A 26154-nucleotide genomic window follows, 5' to 3' on the forward strand; every position below is an offset into this window, starting at 1 on the left:
CCTGACTACTTCAAAAGTGTCACGTAAGAAGAATTTAAAACTGCATTTAAAACAGAAAGTCAGGGCCCATGCCACTGGGGGGGGGGAGGGGGGTGGGCTGAACAGTTTTTGAGAAGAAAGTAGTTCTAAAGTCGCAGTAAAAGTGGGAAAGAAGCCTTGGCCCACTTCTTTTACCAGCCTTGCCCCCCCCCCCACTTTCAAATTCGTGGCGTTGGCCCTGTTTATGTAACAAAGCTCATCTGGTTGTGTTTTTGTGGCAAGACTTCTGGATCTGTTATTAATTTTCTCCACTGGTTTGAAATTGAGAAGCTTGCATTACCCTTCCCCTTTAACCTCAACCCCCTCCGGATGGGGGCACGAAATTAACTTTTTAAACTAGAGCGTGCTGCACAATAAGATCCCAACATAAATTTCAGAAAAGCTTACCAATGCCAAATCATTTCATATATTGCAACCTATAAATCATTAGCTCGATTTCTTTAGATCTTGTTGATTTATTTTCTTTTACAAATAAGGAGAAAAATTTTGGAATGCATTTTCATATGAAATATGGGGGACTTGTACAATGATGTTTATAATAACAATTTGCAAGGACACGAGTCCAAAAATTGGCCAACAGCTAAGAACATATCAAGACTAAGTTTAAAGGTTCTTGCACAACCGGCATGCTTAGCGGCAGCTGTCCCGAGAAATTGAATGTGCTTTGTGTTTTCATCCAGTACGATATTAGGCCGGTTTTGAAAATTTAGTGGCAAAGCATGCCGGCTGCGCAAGGGCTTTTAAGCTGCGGTGCTGTAAAATGGAAATTTGAATAAAGTTACAAGCTCTGAATCGAGCGAAGTTTTTGCAATCTGTGGGTTCTTGTCAGCGCATTTTCCAACTTGTCCGGGAATAATGGATGTCTCACTCACTTCCTTGCTTTAAATACCTAGTATTTAGAGCTACATTTTAGAGGGACAAAAATGCAACCTCAGTATGTTCAGTGGTGACGCCAGCTACTGCAGAGTGGGAGGTTAATGGGCGTGGCCAATGAGATCACCGACATTTTTGCCTCGTTTCAGTGCTTGTACCAGATTAATTTTCGTTAGGAAATATGAGCTACCTCAACCTAGCGCTTTCTAATCCGTTTTTAGAAGAAATATGTATACCATGTTTTGACAAAAGTGGGAGAGGGGGGGGGGGGTAATTACCTCCATACCCCTCCGTGGAGCCGCCACTGTAGTTAGAATCACTAAATGTATGGTTACATGAAACAGAACACACAATTAATCCCAATGAGTTCTTTCATTTATCTCAGCAAAGAACAGGAAGAAAAAGCTATATAGCCAAAAAGAGGACTACTAACATCAATCAGGAAAAGGCAGATGGAGCTTTTTGGGCACGTGATGAGAAGGGAAGGCTTGGAACACCTAGCGATTACTGGAAAGACAGAAGGAAAGAAAGGAAGAGGAAGACCAAGAATTGGATATGTGAAGGCTTTGAGCGCGTGGGCAAATGTAGAAGCTAAAGAATTGATTAAGACAGCTAAGAGCAGGGTAGAGTGGAAGGCCATGACAGTCAACGCTTTGAAGGAGCACGGCACCTAAAGAGAGATAGCCAATAATAATTCCATACCGTCTTTGAAAGAGGTTGTGGAATAGAGGTTGATAAGAATTTCTGCTACTCAATTGTTTTGTTAACTCAGGGCTTAGGCTTTTCTAGATAGTTCTTGCTATTACTGACAGTTTCTAGATAATTGAGCAAGTAAGATCGTATTTTTTAAGGTGCATCGGAATCTGTCTACATCAGGACAAAAGATCCCATTTTGTGTAGACAAAAAAGAAGGTTTTCTATGGCACGCTAAAGAGGGCAAAAATATCTAGGCCAATATTTAAAGTAGTTTCTCCAGATTTCATCTGCTTTCTCTACACTTCCGTTACTAGTCTATATAATTCCAACAATTTCCTCAAATTAATAGACTTCTTTTATTTCATCACTAATCATACATTTTGAATAATTTTGCATTTTCAATTACTTTAAAAACTCAAAGTACAATCTGTTCTTTTCGCAAGCTCTATCACAAATCAGTCTGTCTACCACTATCACTGATTTGCTCATGTAAAGACTTTGTCGATGAATAATTCTATTTGAGTAAAAATTTGCACACGATTGCAGTATGAAAGAGCAATCCACCGCCTTCTGTTCGAGGACATATTCATCCTCAGAATACAGAAATACAAAGGGCTTCCTATTCTTTCTCAACAAGTGACCTTCCAAGTTCACAGACACAATTTTCACATCAAGGTATTTCCATGCCATCGTACCTTCGACAACCTAAGTGTCGAAGCAAAATATTCTCTGGAGAGTGTCAGACGAAAAGTTCAAGTGTAACTCAAAATGTTTGGTTTTTTCAAAGCCATTTTTAACGGAAATGTAGAGAAAGTAGGTGAAGCGGAGAAAAGTCTTTAGGTATTGGCCTAGATAAAATTGTCCGCATTGGTGTGCCGCAGCTTTCCCCCAATTTGACTATGTGACAGTTTTGCGGTTGCTGATTGGTCAAAAAAGGAATCCAACGTGTCATTCTTCCTTTCACGCGATATTTTTCCTAACATCGACAAAATAAAAGCTGGTTCAACGCCTTTAGTCCAATTTTTCATTTTCTTTACAGTTTATCACAATTTACAGAACAAACTTTTAACAAAATTACATGCTTTCAATCCACTTTAATCGCTACTAAAAATAATCTTGTGAAATATAAACTCGTTTAAAGGTTAGATTTAAAATAGTAACAACTCGTTTTATTGTTTATTTCAATCTCTCACGAAATAGTATTTTTAATTTGAGATATTTTAACATATATTACTTTCAGTGCTAATTTTGCAACCTCTAGGAGATGATTTATTTGCAAATAAAACTAGATGTTTATATTAATACTAAATCATCTATCTAGATCTATTGATAGCATCTTCTGGGCCAAAACATTTTGAAACCAAATCAAGCCGTAGACTGCTATGATAACCTAATTAGCTACTGGTGCCTTGACCTTCAACTTTTTACGAATATACATTAGTAAAACCAATCTTTATCTCCCTAGACATAAATCTTAGCAGTAATAGTATTGCCCTGATGCTTTGCTACATGAAAACTACTATTATACCTTGAAATACTATATTAATACGTAATATATTAATCTAGGAACTGTGATTTAAGGCTGAAATATGTTATGCAGCTAATTGAATTCAATAAATCGAACGGTTCATTTAAATGAAAGACTCATTTCATCATGGACTCTGAAGGAATGTGCTGCTGCTTCCGCTATTATTTCAATTGTTTATAAAAACAAAAACGTATGCGCCAAAAACTAAACAGGCAACAAAGATCCGTCTGGGTTAACCCTGGTTGACCCGAAAAAAAGAACTAGGAATTGATAACACGCTTTTGCAAGATTTCCGTCTGGAAGAAGTCGACTAATATCAAATGTTCTTGAGAATGTCTTGCAAAAAATTTGATAAGCTCTTGCAACTCCTTGAATTTGATATTTAAAAAACAATACAAGGCTGCGAGAGGCAATACCAGCAAGGATATAATTCTCAGCAAGGCTCGTTAATTTTGTTTGTCTTGCATCTCTATAGCGATACAGAGGCGTTCTTGTGTCCCAAAGACAGCTTTCCTCTTTCCACAAATTTATTAAATACTCGGTTTTTTTATTTCGTTGACTCTTGCAGCCATTTATAAGAATTTCAGAAAGCAGCATGATAGAAATAACCTCGCTGGTGGAGTGAAGCCCTTGAAGTGCAGTGCACGCCATTGAAGACAATAGGTTCGAGGGAGCATAGGAGGAAAATGTACTTGCCATGCACACGATGAATCACAGGGGTTACAGATGTCAACACAGCTCAGCACCATCATGACAAAACATAAAGCCCCCACAATTGTCATAAGACCATGGCGGTATTTTAAAAGGTTTGAATTATGCTTTTTTGTAAAGATCAAGAAACAGAAAATACATTTTTACACAAATGGTTTACCTTTTGTTGTAACTTTGTTGAAGCCATGTGGAGTATTTGCGCCCGCAATTCCGTGCCGCCATGAACAGCATCATGCATTTTCTCCCTATGCTGTTTGAGGGACGTTTGAATAATACAATAGCAAAAAGTTGGATGAAAGTTGAACACGTCACGTCCTAAAAGGAAGTTTCACTTTGTCGAGACAGGTAATTTGACATCCAATTTTGGGTGTCCTTTTTTCAACGATTCATTTAATCGAATTCAATTAAATGCATAAGCTGACCAAGACCAGAAACTAGTCATTTGGTAAAAAAATACCAGAAAAAGAAGTTAAAGAAGACGAAGGAGTAGAAGAAGAAGAAAAATAAGAACAAAACGAAGAAAACAAAGATGAAAAAGAAAAAGGGTTGATTTTTATTACTAATAACTGGTTTCTTGGGTATTCTATTTTAATTAAGTATTATCTTTCTTTAATAATTTTTATTTAAACTGATTGAAAAAATTATTTATCGTCATTAAAATGAATTTTAATATTTACTTGAAATAATGATTTTTCAGTTTATGTTACATTAATTGCTATAACACGTAACGTAAATATTTGATATTATCTACAAAAAACCTGCACCTAACGCGAATTTACCAATTAAAATTGTCAGCTAAAAGCTGAATTGTATGATTCATTGTGCATTCACCATAATGCTATATTCTGTCAGTCTTATATCGTAATTATTTTTATCATATAGCCACCGCTTATAATTTTTTTTTGGCACGTTTTGCTCCGATTCCCAATTATTTAGAACCCAGTTCCCTGCGACATATTTTCGAGAGCGGCTTATAAACATTAACGACTTATAATCGAAAACTGCGGTATTGAACGCTCAGGGAATTAATAAAATTCTTTCTTGGTGAAAATAGGAGAAGCGTTGGAAAGTAGGAATTTCTTATAATGGGGCGCTAAAAAAGTTTGGTTGTTCAATTACAGTGTTATTTGGCATCGTCACTTGAATTGCCATAATTTTGAACAATCAAATAGAAGGAAAAGCTTCTTTATTGGATTAGTGAAAATCGAGTCAGCCGAAACGATCTCTCAATCTGTCTTTTGGGGTCATATTTCGGGAGAGGGGGAAGGGGGTTATAGGCAGATGGAGCAGAGTGGGTAGGGGAGTCAAGGGAGGTAGTGTAGAAACAGAAGGCAGAAGTTGCGAGATTTCTCCTGTTCTGAATTTCCTATTTGTTATTAACTCTGCTAACTAGATGAAGGTGAGCTACCTCTTCTAATCAATTAATCAACACACATTTTTTAATCCCATGATGAGTAACTACGTGCCTTGAACTATGTTTTTGCCTCCTTGCATTGTTTTCGCGCAAGAAATGGAAGAAAAATTGATTTAGCAATGGCAATCACCCTATTCAGCAACAGCTACCAGTAAAATACACCAGTTTAGCATTTATCGATAAGTGCAATTCATTTGTATTGAATAATTCCATGTACCAGTTGCCTTTGGCAGACAACGTGCAAAATATAATGCCCAATGCTAGCACATCCTTAGATATCCATAGCCAAGAAAAGTTTTGAACAATTTAAAGGTCACAAGATTGACTACCGTTTTCTCCTAACCTCAAACACATGTTATTAATGGGGTCTTAGAACAAAATGAGGCGCAAAGTGATAGAATATCTTACTCGTTGGCTCTTATCAATGGTGAATGGGCACTGCCAGAATGAATTGCAACCACAACTGGCTAGCATACGCGTTTAGCCTTTGGCCTGAATCCGAACTCGTTCACGATCGGTCTTGATTTGCTCAATCATCAACTAGAAAGATGAAAGAAAGTAAAATTAAAGTTTTACTGCTTTTTTATCTGAGCGCATTTGATTTAGAGAAGTTTGATGCCCCTACCACTGCCATGAAGTGCTTAGCTGTTTTTTTCATAAACAGGCTCAGGCACGAATTTCAACTCAAATTAGAACATGAAAGAAGTACTGTTCCAAGTATTTGCTTATCAAATTACCAAGATACAAAATAAAACGACAGTAAGGAAAAATGTTCATTCCTAAACCTGTGCAACAGGAGTCCTACGAATAAAAACTGTTTTTTATCGAAATTTTCATGAGGTTTTAAATTTTTTTATCACAAACATCCCCTTCCTTGTCCAAAAAACGTACGAGAATAATGCTATGCCCGATTTCTAAACATTTCTAACTTCCCACAAATTCCTAAAAAAACAACCGCAAGCACTAGAAAAGGGTTAGCCCCGTTAGCCCCTTAACTTTACAGCTTTACACACTTGAAATTACTATATTTACTGTAGGCGAAACCAATATCATCGGAGTAATCGCAAAGAAACACACAAGTAGATTAGCAGTTGATGAAAAACGAGCAATGAGTGAAAAACGAAAAGGAGAGAAAGGGTAGCGAACAGTGAGAAGGGGGCTCGATGGGTGTGTGAGGGTATCACTCATCAACCCCAATATTTTCAGAAATTCTTTTCAACTATCTATTGAATCACTCTTGTTTTTAGCTTGTTGTATGCAAAAGTCTTCTTTGTAAATATTGGGTAAACCACCAATAAAATCTCAAATTTACAAAATCTAGTTTACAGGAAAATTAGGAAAATTTAGATATTTTAGTTACTGATAATAGTATTCCTGAAAAAGGTGCACGACTTTCCAATAGTCCGGGCTAACCTAATTATAGTTTAGTGACATGAAAGATCCTTTTATCCTCTCTTGTCTCAAGTAAATTCCAAATACTTTGACCTGAACCTTAAAATGGTCAAGATAATCTGACTTCATCTGTGGTAGTATCAAGAAGCTTAATATAAACTCAGAAGATAATAGAACTACTCAAACCTTATGACCTTATATAGAAATGTATATTTTTGCCCTTGGTAACGCAAAGGTCTTTAAGCGTGTATTGAATATGTCAGAGCAGAGTTTTTGGAAATAGCTGATCCAGGGCTTGTGTTGACACACCATCAATGACAAACGTTCTTTCCTATCATCGTTTCATCTTTTGTTTGATTCCAACGTATCGAAATCAAAAAGGGCTGTTTATACAATTATTATTGCACAATGTAATTGATACAGCATCTCAAAGTCCAGCCAAGAGGGAAGGAGGAGGAACTGAGGGAATATATCAATAGAGTTTGTCAGATCGTTTGTAGACATTGCCATTTTATGCTAAAATGGAAGGCTTGTCAAGTGGTGGGGAGATGTTGTGGAATAACTAGCCCCTAGTTGTGGTGGATTGGGATAGCTAGGTGTTGTTATTAGTTTTGATATTAACATTCTGTAATCAAGGTCATTAAGAAGCAAGATTCTAATCTAGAAACAGTTTAAAAAATGGGGGTGCTCACCAACCTGCAGTTCAAGGAATATCAGATATAGAGATGAATTTAAACAAAGATAGAGTTGGTTGAGGATAGATAAAATCAATTTATAATTATGCAAATTCAAAAAATGTTTATGCCACCTTTTGCCTTTGATTTGACTTTATTGTGACTAAAGAGCAAGAGCATCCAAGAAGGAAAATTGGAGCATCGATTCATTTAGATCAAGGCAACGTCCTTGTCAGAATATATCAAAATTTAATTGTTATTATCCTTCCTTTGCATTCAGAAGCATAGTATAAATTTGGAAAAGCCTAGAATATTTGCTAGACTTTAAGTGTCTTGCAAAACCTTTTGATTAAGCAAGAAAATCTGGTTTTTCATATACCCGCTAGGTCAAAATTCACCAAGAGCTCAATTTAGTCCCCAAAAGACGTCATGTTTTGAAAGCTTATTGGCGAATTACAATGCAATTAGATGCTTTTCATAAAATACATTATTCAAAAAGTCACGTTTATGGTATCTTTTTAAATTCACTATCTGCGTATCTACGTATCATTTCGTGTTAATCTAGGACACCACGTTGTCTAGACAAATCAAATAAAAAACAATGATAATTAAAATGGCTCTTTTGGTAACATAAAGAGTGTATAAATTCATTTGTGCCGAATGTACGTCAGGGTGGTTTCAAAAGCGCTTTGAATGACAGGCCATGTATCTTGAAGCAGTTTATCTTGCAACGATACAAATAAAACGTCATCTACATACCGTGTGTGTTAATCTCCACTAAAAGTGGTTGACGTTTCGGTAGTAGCTTTATCTCGTTTGAAATCTCTTGCCCATCTGGGAATACCACCGTGACATCATAAATACCGTGATAGCCTCGAAACTTGAAGTCACAAGACGATTTTAAGACAACTGAAGGTGCCAAAGTTAATTTTGTCGTCCATTCCTTTCTAAGGTCCATGTAGCGCCTTCCAACTTTGTTAAGCTGCAGAAAAAGTTCAAAAAATATAGCTTCAAAAATTCTTAGACACCTAGATGCTTTATATCAATACTAAATTATCTATTATATATCAATATCTAAATCTATTGATAGCATCTATTGGGCAAAAACATTTTCAAACCAAATCAAACAGTAGTCTGCTATGGTAGCCCGACTATCTATTGGTGCCTTGACCTTCAATTTTTTTCTCGAACATACATGATTAAGACCAATCTTTATCTCCCTAGACAAATATCTATGCTTTCGTTACGTTAACAATTAGCTTTTGAACCAGAAGAACCAATATGCAATTGCAGTACGTTGAATCTGTCCTTGCTAACCCCCTCTCCAAAAAAAATTGTTGCTACAATAAAATGTCTTTTAAAAAATTTGTGTTATTTACATTGAAGTTGAAATGATTCTTTATATGTATTAGAATCTAATACAAAGTGTCCAAAAACAAAAGAACGTCAAGAGAGCATGAGCTTAACAAAAGAAGGGAAGCAATTCCTTAAGGCCAATATTTGAATGATATGGATAAGCGAGTGTCGTAATGCTCTGTTTATGTCGAGAAAGAAAAAGGCCAAAGCGAATTAAAAAGTTGTTAGGGATGAAACTGGAGGCTCTTTTCTTAAAACATTGCCTTATAACAACCAAATTTTAAACCATTCCAAAAATAAGCTATCGGTGATACAGTTTTGCAAATATGCATTGAATATTTGTCAATTGTTTTCATTTGTTGATATACTTAGCATTGAAGGATGGTTGCATAGTAGGACAACAGAAAATATTGAAATGAACAGAAAGACACATTGTTGCAGATACCAATATTACATCCAACTAAAAATATTTCTGCAACATGACAATTTTGGAAAATGAACAGAAAAAGGTGGTAAAATGGGCGAAGACTGAAAAAAATGAAACTAAAAATCTTGGTGGCGAAAATAGCATTTCACAGATAGGCCGAAGATAACATTTCAGGTTATTATTAGTTTTAAACATTGCCACTTCTAAATTTCTGCAAACTTTCAAGAGTAGATACTATTCACTCACTGAATCTAGATTCTAGATTTCTTTACGACAAAAAACAGTGCCTCTGTGAAAATATTTGCAACCCCCTCCCTTTCTCAACACCCGTTTGCTTGTTTTTGATGCCACAGTAAAGTTTTTCCTTTTCTTTGCTCGCAATTTGTTGTTTTGTCTCCGTAGACAACCGCCTATTCATCAAAATATGGCGTTCTGTCTGAGCATAGGTTTTCCGTGCCATCAAAGACTGCAATTTAAAGCAAAGGTAGTTAACACTCCTGAAAAATTAACGATTTCTCCTGGTTTTATCTCAAATACTTAATAATCTGCTAGAATGCTGCGAGGGTCGCGAAAATAAGACATCTGAAGCCGCCATTTCTAACTCAATGTTTTACAGTTCAACAACGGAACAGAAGCAATAGGTAGCCAATCATTTACTGGCTGTTGTACAAATCTTTTGCAAATATGGTATCATTTCCGACTTCCAGATGCTGGTCTGGCTGAGTTCCATCCGTGTTCCAAACAAAAACTTCATTTTTTCAATTCATTCACTTCCGAGGCACAAAACGTTTATTTCCGAGTTCTAGGATTGAGTGTTGTTGTCCTCCACAGCGTCTGGAAAATCGTTTCCAAATCACGACCGACAGAGAAGAAGGAAGGAAAGGAGAGAACATTGCAATTTTAAGCTTTTGAAGAGACTATGATAAAACTTAGAATTTTTAGGTTACTTGTTTCAGGCAACACTATTTTAAGCTATATGCTGGAAAACTGACTGAGCTCTGTGCACCAAGGAACTCACTCTGGATCCGCCTCTGAATAGTTATAAAAGCACATTTAGATATCATTTAATAAATTTCTTGAATAATCTCATTTCCATATGAATCACACGAATGCCAAAGGGCTTGATACATCTATAGCATAAATTGATAGGAATCTGGCCTCACAATATCTTCTACCTGTTCTAAAGAAAATTACCGGTTACTGGTTTGTCATAAAATGCTCGATGCCGTATAGGCAGGGCTGTCCTGGTGTTTACACCAAAAGCGTTCTACCGCTCTTTCAAGCCTGTCTGCGTGAGAGAACTTTGGCATAGGATTTTAGGGATAAGATGTTATATGTCTGTAATTCTCAAAATTAGATTCTCTTGTCTAAATGAAATTGACGAAAACAAGAAATTTCAACTGATCCTGTTCATCAAAATTAGCAGTACAGCAATACTTTTGTATTTCTTTTGTGCATATGGCCTTAAGGTCACATACCCAAAGCAAAACCTCTTGGTTTCTGTACTTACAGCTTGTAATGAAATTGAAATATTCTGAACCATTTTTTTCATATCAACTATGTAAAATCTTAATTTCCCAGCTGTATAAAAAATTATTTAATTTGACCAAATAAAACAAACTTCAACCTGCACTCTTTTTTATAAGAACAACTTTATAAGAACACAGGCCTCAAAATTTATTTAAAGTTTAGAACAAATTGAGAACAAGCTGTGGTTGAGCTACTGGTAAAATACCATTTTGTTTGTTCTAAAAAATTAACGTTTTATCTCAAAAATGAGGATTTTCAGCCATGTGTGGGTGCTTTTTCGCGAGGGGCAATTCACTCTTGCAAAGCGTACGAGATTTTCCCTAAAACAAAAGGCTTTCCAGGGATTTTAAGATAAAACAATGGGATTTTCACATTTCACAAGTGTACGAAATTTTCTTGAAGTTATTTGCCCCTGGCTTTCTCGGTGAATATTCAAATTTGTCAGCAAATTAAGGCTGTCTCACTCACTGTGTTGGCAAAGAAGGCCTGAACACTTAAAGAGCGAAGAAGCTAGCAATTTAACTGTTTACACTCAGTCAATTTATTAACAAATTAAGAACAATCCAGCATCAGATTTTCGAAAAAGTTAAGAACAGTCAGCCTGAATCTAAATTTACTGGCTCTTATAAAGAAAAGAGTTTGTAATTAGGGCTGCAACTAAAATCGTTCTTGAAAACGTAAAATGAGTTGAGAATTTTCGGCTATAATGTTTTATAATTTACCTGGTCAATGAGAATACATTTAGGCTGACATTGAAAAGCTGAAGCTCATGTTCCCAGGAAGCTCACTCAAAGTAGTTGCGACAAATTGCAAGAATCAGCTGCATACAGTTATTGAAATAAGTGACAAGATGAATTAAATTTTGTGTCATTTTGTAGTGGCAGAGTATGTAAGCTAATTCTGGATCTCTATTGAAACCTAATTAAAGAAAAGTAGAGTTGGCAAGCAAGCCCATTCAGTAAGAGAAATGAGGAACACATGTGCTTGGTTCGTGCCAGTGGGGTCAAAATATTTGGCAACCTTCAACTTTTTAAACAAAGAAATTGAAATGAAATTAAACGAATTGTTGATCGCTTATAAGATTTTTAAAAGCCACTTTTGTCAAAAGATATTAAGTTACTTTGGGTAAAATGAGCTTTTTTCAGCATAATACCCCCAAAACAAAGGACCACCATGCTATATTGTTAATGAGGCAGGACCAGAGTGAGCCGCCCACTTATTTGAAAAACAGCCCAGAGCCAATCACTGCTGAGAACATACGTCCTGTACTAAACGCGGGAGACACCTTAATTACATTGTACCCTCTGATTCAAGCGTTGATTTTCGTCAAGTGGGAAAGGAGCTCCAAATTCTTGATAAAAATTGGTTGAAAAATGAGAAAGAAAGCAAATACATGTGATGAAATGAATGAAAATTAAGAAATGAGGTAAAATCTGCTGGTGCGGAAAATCTACAAATCATAGCTTTAATAGTTCGAGAAAATTAGCATTTGTTTTTTATAGCCATAAAACCTGAAACATGTTTAAAGGATATATTCTACGCTTTTGTGTAATGACACGACAAGTCAACTCAACGACAGCTTTAGATATCGGTTGGGATTGACAAACTTGAGCAACAACCATACCATACAATATAACAGATACATAACAGTGAATAAATCTTTGAAATGAATCAACCTTACAAAGAAGCTTACCCTGGGTACCAGTGAGTCGATAACATATTAACTACAAAATTTTGACACAAACTGGGAAGCTCCCCTAGCCACTGAAATGAAAACTCCTCCAAAGATATCTCACGAAATGAGGGGAATCAAAGCGCAATGACGAAAGGTGTGCTACGTTGTCTTTTTGGGGCATCCGTGTAAGTCATGGATGTAAAAAGACATTTAAGCATTGCTGAAGCATAACCACATGCCACTGTGATTCTGTACACCATAATCAATACTCGAGCAGCTACTTTATAAGTTTAGATCTCTTTCTATAAGAATATTGTCTTAAGAATATCGAGGCTTAGAATCATCCTATTTCAAAAATATTTTAAGAATAATTGCTCAGCCTAAGCTCGCATTTTGTGTCTCAATGAAGTTGCCAGTTTTGTCATTTTCATAATAGAGAATCGCAGGACAGACATAGGTTGTTATCAAAAAGTGTGTTTTCTATTCAAGTGCGGGCGATTGCTTGCTCTCGCAGTGTCAAAGATTCAATTTTTAAAAAAGAATTTAGGTTATCTTTCAGCGCATTTTAAACGTTTATTTTTTGTGAGTAGTGGTAAAAACATCCAAAATAGGCCTAAATCTAGCTGCGAGGCATGTTTGCTGTCATACTCTTGAATTCTGATTGGCTAATGGGGTTAAGAGAATATTGGTCGCTCAGCCAATCAAAGATTTGAAACCTATACTCTTCTTGCTTATTAAAAACAGTCCCCACTTGCCAAAATAATAAGATTACGGGATTATAATTATGCAAAGTTTCCAAAATACCATTTGAAGTAACTGTTGCTAGAGGGGGAAAAGTTGTAGTCAACATTTTCATTTGGGGGGCACAGCGAGAGTTTTGTTAAAAAGGGAGACCAAAGAACATTGGTCTGTTTCGTATATTCTACATTGATACTTTTAAGCACTGAAATACAAAAACACGTGAGATTGCAGAGCTTGTTATGTTGGCTACAATAAACCTGATGGTAGCTACAGAGGAAATTCTGGCCAACATGAAAAATGTAAATAGATGTCTAACTGTTGGCTGCAAACAGCAACGTGAAGGCTAATGCTATGAAAATTAGCGCTATCCCAGTTGTTTCTTTGACATCCGTTTGCTTCTCCCGTTTGTAAAAATATAAAATTTTTTAAGAAAATATCCATTTCAAACCGGGGGTAAGGGGGTTGCCCCAAATCCCAAATAATAACCACCCACCATCTTTATCAAAAGCTACTTGTAGGATTTTCCTTTACTGAAAAGAAGATTTAACTTACACGGAAATTGTCATCTATGAGCGCTGTATCAGCACCCCTCCACGCAGCGCTGCTCCAAAATGCCCAAAGGATAATTCCAGCAACCGAGGGATGGCTGAACGCCACTCTCATGACGTGTTCCAATGCTTTGGCTCTCTTTGTTTCGTTTTTTTCAAGGATGTCGAGTTCCGTGATCCATATAGGAAGGCCTGCTTTTGCTAGAATATCGAGTCTTTCCTGAATGATGAGAGATATAATAAATATTTTAGAGATTGAAAAAGCCTGATCATATCAAAGGAAAAGGGGCAAAGTTTTCTCCCCTCCTGAACCATTTAATACCTTAACTCCTATCGTTATCTTCATTCTTTTATCACGACTATGCTTCTAACCTGTAAAAAAGCTTACCTGAGGAAAATTTCCTAGTGTTAATGAATATCCTTTTCACTTTAAAATATGTGACAGCTATAAAACCATACTTTATACTCAAACCCAATTACATTCTAGGACTTAATAGCAGTAATAGCAAAAGTAAAATTATTTTGCAGTTAGAGTTAAAATTATTCATGCTTATTATCCCATCTAGTTTCATCAAAATATCCAAATTAAAAATTCTTCAATATTAAATAGTGAAACCAAGATTAGCAGTTTTGACACATCTGAAACTTTTTGTTCAAGCCTTACCCCTATGGAATGACGTCATAATTGATGAATCCAAGGCCTTACCTACATGCCTTTTCAAAAGAAGCCGATTAAGTAGATAAAACAAGTGGAAAAAACAAATCTTACATTGTGTACAAATAACTACCAAAAAATACCATCATATGAAATAAATAATGACTGAAATTGAAAAATAAGGAATAGAGAAACACATTTGGATATGTTATCTTTTCAAGTAAACAAAAGTGAGATACCTGGATAATAGAAGGGTGCATCCATCCTAAGAAATGCCCCTGCACCCCTATTCCATGGACAGGAACACCTCTTTTCCTGAAACCCTTTATTTGCTCAAGATAGCTCTAGAATAAAAGAGTGACAGCTTTATAATAATTGTTACGTTAAAAGATTCTGCTGTGAAAAATAAAGTTCAACATTAGTCTTTAATGAGTAAGGGATAATTGCTAAGGATCCGTGACCAAATTGCAGAGAGTTTGCTTTCCCTCAAATTACCGGAAATTTTCCCTTACTAATGAGTCAAGAGCCCAGGCATATAACAAAGTAAAAAGTTTGACGTCATGAAAATTCATTTAAAGACCCTGTTAACATTGACGAAATAACCTAAAGTAAAACCACAACATACATCAATGCAAAATCAGTTAAACATGTTAATTGCAGGCGATACAGAAAGTGAAAGAATTGATTTTTTCTAATAGATTACTGTTGTTTTGGCTTGGTTCCTCGATTTCAGAACAAAGACCAAATAACAGTGATTTGATGGAACAAGAGCCTGTGCTCGTGCGGCAATCTTTCAGCTAAATTTAACTTTGCACTTGACTTTCGGTTATGTTGTCCAAATTCAATATTTTTCAAACAGGTGCTAGTGGCGTCATCACCTTTGAACTCTATTAGAAACATCGAAAATTTGATAAGGATACTGTGTCCATTGTCTTTATCATCAAAGTAATTTTTTAGGCCCGTCAGGGCCACCGAGAGGGTGAGGGCAAGGGAGGCAAATTGCCCCAGCGCCTCGAGGTATATGGGGCCTCGTAAACTGATAAATTCTTTTTTGAAATAAAACTAATTGAAAGTAAGAAAATAATGCCCGTAAACAGAATAATATTTTAAGCGAATGAACGAATTTAAGCTAATTACAATGCCAGTTTACAACGCCAGATAGTAACGCCAGTTTACAACGCCAGATAACAACGCCAGTTTACAACGCCAGTCTTTAACGCCAGTTTACAACGTCAGCTTACAACGCCAGTTTACAACGCCAGTTTACAACGCCAGTTTACAGCGCCAGTTTGCAATGCCAGATTACAACTGTCTCCATTTTGACAATTCAGAAAGAAAATAAGCAACTTTACTACAAACCACGTAGAAGGAATAGCATAACAAAGAAAGGAAGATGTAGACATTGTTTATTAGTCCCCCTGATAATTAACTGATTTGGTTTCCCTATCTCTAGAGAATTCACTGTAGAAAAGCGATTTGCAGCTTCATTTCATTCCGCTTCATAATTTGATTATTTGACTTTGAAACAGTCGATTCGTAATAAAAATTATCTATAGGCTTTTTCTTTCGGTAGCTCCGCTCTTTACTGTTAGTAAAAGGGCCTTTGTGACAGGATGCAGCACAAAACGTCATGCCCCTTCCCCACTCAGATTATAGGGTAATGTTTTACCCCATATGTAGGTTCGAAGGCATATATGAATGCTAGTTCAACTTCAAGAACTTAGGATGCACACTCCATGATTATAAGGTTAAACTGTCACACAATTATATTTCTAAACAAACTCTTATATAAGAGGTGTAATGAACGAAAGAAAGCATTGTCCTACTCATTAGTGATTAATAACAAAGAATGAAAGACGTTATATTGTGACAACATGATTGCAAGATAACGGCGAATTCCATGTGCTACACATCTTTGCAAATCTGAAATACCTCGACGACCTAAAGTGACCTCTCTGTGAGATGAGATTTTCATACGTATGACCAAACAAGGTAGCAGAAGGATTTACGTTTTGCAGATTTTTGGTGGGCTTCTCTCCCAAAAAAGCATTTGCTATGCAGTGTTTTTACTGGGATTAGTGTAATCAACTTTTGGCTTAGGCCTGTGCCTGTGACAACATAGATGAACAAACAGCAGAACAGAACAATTCAGTGCATCGTTTACATACCTGGGTATAAATGCCATTGGCGACAACATCAAAGTCGTTCATAAACAGTTTGCTGTTTGGATCTTTTTCCCGTACTGTCTTGTACATCCAATCACGGATCTCTGGACCCAATTTCTCGGCAAAGTAGGCCCCATGAACCATCTCATTGTTGACATCCCAGTGTGCAATTCTAGATTAAAATCAACAATGTACGTTGCAACTAAGGTCTGAAGTTACAACGATCGATACGATTAATCGTGATATCCAAATAGACTATTTTGGTACCTTTTCTTGTACTTTCCAACTGTGTCGTCAATACGGTTCTCCAATGCTTTTCGCAACTCTTTTTTGCTGAGTTTGTCCAGCCATTTTGGTGTTTCTGTACCGACATCCCAAAATATACAGTGTCCTCGCATTGAGATGCTACAAAAATTTGGATATCATTGTGTCTGTATCGTAAAGATGAAGTAGGCTGAAAGTCTAATTTTTCGACAGAGAAGATGATGTTGGACAATTGTTGGGGGGAGGGGGCAGCTCTAGGTTAGAAAGGAGCTAGCCATTATAAATGAGCAGAACTTTGTGAAAACCTTGGGATGTGCTGCTCGGTCTATTCTGCCGTATTTTCCATAATTTGTTTGATTATTCGAGCAAAGAGCGTTGGATGATAACAGAACTTCGCCTGATTGCCGTACAAAACATAAACAAATATTCGCGGGTTTAACTACAAGTACCAGAATGCATTGCGCCATGACGTAATTAGAGGAAATGTCTATTTAAACCCAACTTGTTTTGGAGCAAAGCTGGGAAAATGATATATTTACAAGGGTGTGACATGTAATAGTGCTACAATCAGCAAAGAAACGAAAACTTCTTAACTCGAAAGTATTACAAGATGAATTTTCATTACGATATAGAAATTGCTGACTCTTTCTTTATTGTAAACATGAAAACGTGTATCTTGTTCAAAACACGATAAGCATTGATCAACTCCCTCACCATTCGGGACTTTAAATGAGAGCAGGGCAATCTATTTTAAAGATAAAGAGAACATACATTTTTTCTTCAAATAAACATTATCTCATTTAAGTTGGGAGATCAAGAGGCTAGCCATACTTATATTTATTCAATGTTGACACAAAATCGTCCATCAATGAATGCACGTGCTCTCCCTAAAATTAAACAATGTTTTATAAAAAAAATCATAAATAGTATATTAAACATACTATATAAATTATCTATAGTTATTTTCAGGAAAATAACTTATATACTGCAACAAAATATAGCAAGCACAGTTTATTTTTATTCCCTTCTTAGGAATTCGTTCTTTCAAGGAATCACGTTGAAATGTTAGTAAGATTATAGTAGAAAATATCAAATGTTGAAGCTTTATAACTCTGTGCAGTTAATTTGTGAGGTAAAGACTTTTGGTAGCGCGAATAAGAAAACTTCTGTGTTTATGTCATATACTTATTGGATCAAACCATAACTACCTGATATTATTTAGATATCAATCTATGATAATTATTACAAGTCAATGAGGTAATCATTCATTGTTTTGTCTCTCTCAAACCACATGGTTTCTATCAGGTAAGTATTTACTAGGAGGGGGAGGGGAGCGACACCCTTGCAACATTTTTTCAATTCTTCTTTGATTCGGCCAAAAGCATTCTTTTCTTCAATCCTTTCCTGGCTCTTCAGCATCTGTTCCTAATAAGACATGATACCTATTTAGAATATAAGAGTCTTATGCTGTGACAAACATTACAAAAGTAGACCTTCTTCGCTTCCATAATGTTCCATTTCATTGCACTCTCTGGAACACCCCACTCGAAATTCTGCACAAAGAATCGACGGTACTCCGGAATTTTCTTTAAAGGGGAATGGTTCACAGCAGAGCCAAAGCCAAAATGGTGCCTTTTCTGAGTAACCTAGAGAAGAATTATTGTAATTTTACTTCACCTCTGCAAAGGATAGAAGACTTAACAGTGGTTACAAAGTGCTTGAATCAATTGTTTGCTGGCACAGAATTAAGAAATGGCTATGAAAACCCAGATTGTGCCAAAAACTATAATGGCGATCTGCTTCATTTTTAATATTGGCAGAGCCTAGTCGTTTTTTCATCTAGCATTTTAGAATAAATCTACAAAAACATGAAGAAGCTATTATCGAGACAGAAAGAGTTTGTTTTCACTTTGGACTCTATTGGTGACATTTCCAATAGGCAAGCGGCAATGATTGGGCAACCTCAACGTCATGTGCTCGTGTCTCTGAATGGCCTATTTCGATCTACAACTTGGTACATATATTTCCTAGCTTAGAGTTTTCAATCAATTTTCTGAGGTTTTTTACTCTGAATAGTATCAGACGAAAAGCTAAAATTAATTTCAAAATGATTTTTGAAATGCAATTCTCAATAATATTTCAAAGGGGTTATTTAGAAAAAATCGCTGTAATATCTTGTGTGAAACATTGTCTTTCCGGAATATCTGTGTGCAAAGGCAATGATCGAGGTGGTTTGTATATTGTATAGGTTCAGTCATCTTCCATCTTTCTAAGTAACTGTGTTCAGAAAAAAAGAGATATTGGAGCTAACAAAGACAAGATTCATAACAGACCTTTATCCTAATCTGGCTGATCATCTCTGGAGGAATTATATCCGAATCGAGTTTTATTCTGCAAAAAAAAGGCTAGACAATTGCACAAAATAATTGATGAGTAAGGAAAGGCATGACGGTATTCAGCGTTCTAATATTTTAAGAAAGGAAAGTGCAATAACAGAAAGCAAGGATAAATCTAAGTCGATGATTTAAAGCCGTGTTTTCAAATAGTAAAAATATATTCTTCTGCGTTTTGATAATATGTTGTACTGTATTGCATTTAATTGCATCTCATTAAATTGTATTGCTTTACACTACACTGCATTACACCGATTTTTAATGCATTGCGGTGTGTTGAATTGCAATACTCTACATCGCATTACATTGAATTGAATTGAATTGCCCGAATGGAATTGATATTGAATTGCACTACATAGCATTATACTTCATGTTATTGACTTTTTTAAAGTCTCTATTTTAAATTATTCAAAAGAACAAAAATTATAAAAGTACCTTATTGTAGCATCTCTTTTTCTCAGTTTTTCAGTTCTTGCTTTCACCTCTTGCAACCAATCTTCTTCTAGGGGCATCTCCTCAAGGACCATGTCATCGACAACAATATCAACATGGTGTTTTGGTCCTTTAAACAAGATCTGCACATAGTTGAATCCTTTTTTGTGAGATGGAAGGAAAAATTGACCGTTCCATTCCTGCCACCATTTATCTGCGAAAAAAGTTCCCCAGTTTGTTTGTGACTATGTTTTTGACAATTTGTAAACTCCTTGCAATTGCGCTTATTAAGGTGACATTAAGATTTCAAAGTACCAGAATGAAGCTAGCTTGCATTTTATACCAAAAATAGATGCAAAAATTTTTACGCATGATTGAGACACCCTCCGAAGTAGTTAAGCATTCAAATGATACCAATAAGCAAATTAAAGAAGCTTAAAGGAAAACACTATGGAAAACTCGGTAGAAAATGCCGGTTTTAAACTTGGAAGTCAAACCAAGAATTCATCAAACAGTGCGCGAGAACACTAATTTGACACCAGTATAGCACAAATTTTTCTAGAACAACTTGAAAAAGAAAATTTGGTTTATGTGAATAACTGGGATAAAGGCATGGTCTAAGAGTATTCGTGTAACGATTCTAATCAAAGTGAATTGTATCAAAACGAAATCTAGAATATAAAAGACATATGCAATCTCAGATTCCTAAATTCATGATGCATAATACATCTTTAAAGGTGTTATTTGAACCGCATTTTCTCACAGGCATTGTAGCTACTGTATTTAGACCTACATGTTGCTGAGCACACATGACAGCCAAAACGTGTTCTTTTGAAACACTAGTTTAAAAGGATACGATTTCCAAACAAATATTTTAAACAAACTTACTGTTATTGTATTGGTCTCTTTTTGCAAGCAATATTCTCGTTTCGGTACTATTCTTAACCTCGTTTCCCTGATACCGTATCCACAATTCAATATGGTATAGATCTTCGTCACTTGCATTCAACAGCTTTGTCCATCCATGCACTTTGTAAGCATGTCCTGGCTTAACAACGTGACCTGTATAATTATATGTTGCATTAAAGCAATTCTGAATCATTGTTAATCTAAATGTAATCTCTCTTGCGTCATTTACAAACTGTCTAAAGACAACACCACAAACTATTGGCAAAATACAGTTTCAGTATCAGACCATGATCTTCTTATCCAGTGAAGCACATCTTCATTCAAGTACTGGGCCTTCTATACATTTAACCTTTTTTCGTCTTCCTTGAAAATTGGCTTTGTCATTCATTTCTACTCATCTTTATTTTGCTTTCAACTGTACTTCACTATTTGTCTCATTTTTCCTTCTGTTGTCTGTTATTTCCTATCTTTCAAGCTACTTCCTTTCATTTTCCTTCCTTTCTTGGCTTTTTAATCATCCAATCATTAATATTTTTCCACTTTTCCTTCACTTTTTAAGACTGTTCTTTTTGAATAAGGCTATTTTGAATTAAAATCTTCTCATACATGTTTTTAACTGACATTGCTTTTTCAGATTTGAAACGACCCTAGCAATGTTTTGCTGCTACAGCAATTTGTAAACTTACCAATTAGGTTCCAGTCATTAAACATATATAATAAAACAATACTGAAAAATGCACTTAAACTAAAGCAGAAACCTTCCTTCCCATCTTAAAGTCCCTTGTTACGACCAACGCATACAATTTTCACATCCAGACGTGACAAAGCACAGCCAATGTAAACAAACAGTCTATCTAAAACAACGTTGCTCTCAACTCTTGGAAAATAAACAACTTTCGCAGCTGACGAACTCTAAATATTTGTTCAATCAAGATTATAACAAATATTAGGATTTCTATTTGCTGATCCTCTGTTTGCAACCTGAAAAAGTTCAACGCATGCAGCTCCGGCATAAATTGTGGGGGTCTCTTGAGTTGGCTAACATTGAAAACCAAACATTACAAACCATCCTGAGCATGCATTTTTTGATATTTTCATGGTCCGGAAAATATTGTGAGCCAGAGGAAGATTACCCAACTATGCAGTAGTTTTGAGGAATGCCAACACAAAACTTGACAGGAGAACATTAAGTGAAAGGAATTTACTGATGTGCTTAATCTTTTCAGTTTTCTTGACAAAGCGATAGATGAAACCAAAGATGATTTTACCCAAATTCAATTTTTAAGACATTTTAATTCAAAAGATACAAGAAAATTTCGAGTGAGGCAAATAGGGCAAACTTTAATCCGGAGAAACATCGAGGTGTTTTCTGAACTCTGGATATTTCGAACAGATGATAATGAAAAAGGTACGAGTAAAGATATTTCAAGGGTGAAGCTTTAGTATATATTAATGGCCATACCAACAAACTGTCCGGGGCCAGCCCAGAAACCATTTCTGCTATGGCAGACGCCTGCGTATCTCCCAGTTCGTTTATGTTTTGCTGTTCTGCTCATTATCCCGCCTGTTCCGTGATTTAGCTCTCCAAGACAATTCCAAGTACTGTGAGTGAGTGGATCTTCAAATCCAGGATTTACAAAAAGATTTTTTCGAAACTTCGGAGTTTTATCATTACCTTAAAGAGAGGCAATCGAAAAATGGATTTGAATGCTAAGAAATAGAACAAAGCTGAAGGCAGTTTGAGAATGTTATTTTATTATTCTAACGATTTTATCTGCCCTTGTTCATAGCAAAGGCTTGGGACAGAAAATTGAACATATAGATGGTAATCCACACAAATTATGAATAAGAAATGAACATGAGACATCAGGAGAATAAATTTAATGCAACGGAAATATCTCATCACTATGGGTCCTTTTATGGGCCTTGCTGATGGGTGACACTATGGGCCTTGCTGAAAGTGACAAAAATTAAATTTCTGTATTCAATCTAGAATATGTTGTAAAAGTTTTGATTTTGGAAAAAATTGTCCTTTCGGGAACTCTACCTAGCCTTGGTTATACCATAACTATCCATTTCTTCACATTTACAGGAAGAGAAATTAAGATACGGTTAAAAACAGTAAACGTTTTATATCTTTAGCTGACTGGCTGTGATTGGCCTTTGATTGATGGGTCTATCATAAACCTGTCTTTATCATTTGTTAAGAATCAGTATTTGATTGGCTGTCATTTGATTGATAGACTCAGTCGACCAATCAAATTCGCTTCCAGGTAGCTGGTAATGAACACATGATTCAAAGCATACAGTAGATTTCTTACCACTTCTAGTTGAAGTCTCGTAGGTATCTGCCTCATCTCCGTAATATGAATTGAAGTGATCGCTGTCCGGATACGCTTTCATGAAATACGATTCCCTATTCTTGTACACATTACCATAAAATCTGTTAAATATTTTATTCATCAGTATAATATCCTTTTTGATTATTTCTGGATGCACCTTTTCTCTATTGATACGCTGAAATGTTCTTGCGATTTCCTGCTTTTTAGAAATTGAAGATTTAGGTTCATACACTGCATGTTCTGGACTCTTTCTCTCCTCATTGTAAACATACATACCTTGGAAAGAAAGTTCGTTACTTAACATGAGTTTGTTATAACGATAAAACGAAATGAAAAAGAAACTAATGGGTAGAATTGTCACTAAAAATTTACCATCAACAATAAAATCTCTAAAACAGATTGAACATTGAAAATACTCTGCAACTTCCAAAATATTAAATTTGCATATCAAAGAAGGAAGCAAATCTTCCCGGTTGGGCCAAGTTAAGAATCCCTGCTTATTTTCATTTTTTTCTTAAAAAATGTTGGTCTTAAAAAAGGTTTTTTGATGCATTATTGAATGATAAAAAGTTATCAAAGAGGCTTTCAGTACCGCAAAATTTGAAGAGAATACACTGGAAAATCGTAACATGTCATACTCGGTACGTGTTTTTGAGGTTTAGATTTTCACAGTGTGACATATTTCCGTTCTTCCGATCAATTTCAAAATGTCGTATTTCAAAGTATATTGGTCATTGTTAGTTGAGTTAGGTATACAGCAAAATGTCAGCTTTTAGTCTCAAGGAACCAATCCCTATAACCAAAGTTTTTATGGAGAAATACTGGCAAAAATTCCCAAAAATTTGTTCATATTATTTTCCTCTATTTAGCAATACTCAGATAGCATTGATATGTAAAAGCAAAAAACCATTGTGCACACGAATCGGTATTGATTCATTGCATGAGATAAAGGACACGAGTGATAATTAGAGGTCAAATATGCAAAGATCAAGAGTCAAAGTTGACAAATCAACTGGTTAATATCAAAATTACATTCTTGAAAATCAATCCGATCTTCTAAACAGCACTGTGACCTCAAGGATAAAATATTTTCCCAACAACCACTGTATGCCGTGCCTAGTCAACCATGGAAGAAACAAAATCGTGCAAAAGGATAGTGTTTTGATATAACCATGTTGCAATCATTGACACACTGTAAATTTTCGCTTGGTCATGGCCATTAAGCAACCCTGAAAATGTAGGAAGCAACATCAGCCTACGTTTTCTGAAAATATTCCCATGATTGAAAGACATTTTGATTCATAACAGGTATGCTAGCTCTTCAATCCTTGAATTATCAGATGAATACTGGGTAGAAATTATGTTCCAGGTATTCTGCTGAGCTTTTCAACCGTATGTCACAAGTGCTCTGTTCTATCCTCAAAATAAAAGACAAAACCACTGCACAAATCTATGGTAAAAAAATGTCACTCAAGTTGTTGCACTACATACCTCCACGGCCAAAAACACGTCCTGGGTTTGTTCTCGAATTGGCACTGTCGCACAGATCACTCTTCCCATATCTCCTGAATACCAGTCCGGTGTGTGCACCTCCTCTGCAACCATCCTTTGCTATGACAAATGTATCTAGGCCTCTTTTGGAAGCAGCATCACGGCAGACTTTTTCGTGGCTCAGCTGGGAAGAAAATTTTTTGAACAGTGGTCCAAATATCGAGATTTTTCTTGCAAACTGCCTGGCACTTGAAATTTTGCCTGTACCTTTCCAACATCCAAGGAATTCATACTCTGAAACAAGAATCAGTAGCAAAATAGACAAAAATAAAATAAATGCCTTGCAAGTCTGAAGATGGCACAGAGAAGATTCTGTTATTAATCGTTTCTTAAAGGATAACCTTTTTAAGTATGTAAACGCTCTTTAAGGTGACTCTGAATTTTTTTACCAGAAAATTGAGAATGCAATCAGTTTTAACTGAAAATAGTCATCAACCAATTCTACTTATAACAGCATAGAGCCAAACATCAACGACAGTAATGAACTCAGCTGAATGCGAATTTATATGAAGAGGTTAGCATTCAGCTTATCCCTCAACTCGTCTTGAACAAAATGGCGTCTAATCCCCTTTACGTGGTTCTTCCTTGCCTAAAAAATGGCCTTACGGGAAAAATTTTCAAAAGGAAAATTATCAATTGGATATTTAATAATTACCTTGTGAAACATCGTTTGATGTGACTTGGAGTATCAGAGTCAGCAACAGCAACAACATAAACATTGATTCGATTTGCTAAGATCAAGTCCTATTGGCCTAAGAATGGCAAAGAGAAGTCGAGAAAAACAAGGTTTTCAATCAAGACATTGGCAAATCAAATAGGGCATTAAAGATTAATAAAAAATAAGCTGTTAACTTAAAAAACGATCTCAAACAGGAAGAAAACCATTAAGTATAAAACTTAAAAAGCTTTATAAAATTGATATATTTTTCAAATTATATCGAGCCTCCAACATTAATGGCCCGCTTACACCAATGCACATCTTGGTTTTAAGGCTTTAAGTAAAAATGATACGTTATAGATGTCAATTTCTTATATAACAATACTATTGCAAAAAAAGAAGATGATTCAAAACAAAGAAAAATACTGCTTTATAACGAGCGTCTTGAGTAACGGGTAAAAGGTATAACTCACCTAAAATCTGCGGAATGGTTCAAAGACTCTTTATCAAAACTTAGCCATTTTGTATACAGTTAAAGTTAAAATAGTTTTAAAAACTTGTAGCATTTGAAGGATATTGTAGTTGATCCAGTTGCTTACATTGCAGTAGGGAATTATTTTGATCACGTGACTAAACAGGTCAATTTCACGCTTGGGAAGCACGTTCACAATTCCAGTCACTCAGCATATACATGCAACTGTTGTCAAATGATTAGCGTTGAAATCGAGTTGGCTGGAGAAAGCAGCAAAATTTCTTTTACATTAGTAATACAGTTAAGATGTTTACTTTGGCAACCATCTGCATGTAACTTCAAAAAAATTAGACTACTTTCCTTTGAGAAAGATTTGAAACTGCGTACAGAATATAGTAGAAGCCCGCATAAAAGAACCTAGGTTTTTTCTGGCAGCCTGAATAGGTTCTTAATTAACAGGCTGCTATTCTAAATTCCACTCTAAAAAGTTCTTAACAAGATTCTTAAATACGTACAGGTCTTGCACACATTAACAATGTTTTCCACCGCAAGAATTCTAACAGACACACGTAAACCAGTTTTGTTTTTCATGTTAAATTTCAGGCCAATCAAATGAATTTGTGTTGTTAGATTGTCCAGTTAGAATGCAACATACAGTAACCTGTTTTACTCTAAGCTGGTGTAATTTGCCGGTGTGAATAGGGTGTAA

General features: G+C 35.7%; 1 protein-coding gene across 2 annotated transcripts; it reads right to left on the reverse strand.

Annotated features, from left to right (window-relative positions):
- Window positions 1-94: 94 nt before the first annotated feature.
- On the reverse strand, window positions 95-25950 carry LOC135694444 (uncharacterized). Of its 2 annotated transcripts, XR_016143980.1 has the most exons (17): window positions 25447-25950; window positions 24971-25067; window positions 24256-24549; window positions 22744-23040; window positions 21885-22097; window positions 20402-20575; window positions 19517-19727; window positions 19022-19079; window positions 18182-18334; window positions 17520-17575; window positions 16692-16829; window positions 16428-16596; window positions 14499-14603; window positions 13609-13824; window positions 8087-8309; window positions 5670-5801; window positions 95-928 (listed from the first exon to the last, which is right to left on the reverse strand). XR_016143980.1 is itself a non-coding variant. In XM_065213191.2 (16 exons), exons 2-16 carry the CDS (start codon window positions 25032-25034, stop codon window positions 5791-5793), a joined length of 2382 nt encoding a protein of 793 aa, XP_065069263.2. In that variant the 5' UTR covers window positions 25035-25067; window positions 25447-25949; the 3' UTR covers window positions 2619-5790. The 2 variants fall into 2 exon arrangements, 1 of the variants encoding a protein (XP_065069263.2); XM_065213191.2 differs by lacking the exon at window positions 95-928 and having other exon boundaries at window positions 2619-5801; window positions 25447-25949.
- Between the last annotated feature and the right edge of the window lie 204 nt (window positions 25951-26154).

This window comes from Rhopilema esculentum, chromosome 8 (genome assembly GCF_057945365.1).
Source record: "Rhopilema esculentum isolate cy_ngs chromosome 8, ASM5794536v1, whole genome shotgun sequence".
In the NCBI taxonomy this organism is placed as follows: Eukaryota; Metazoa; Cnidaria; class Scyphozoa; order Rhizostomeae; family Rhizostomatidae; genus Rhopilema; species Rhopilema esculentum.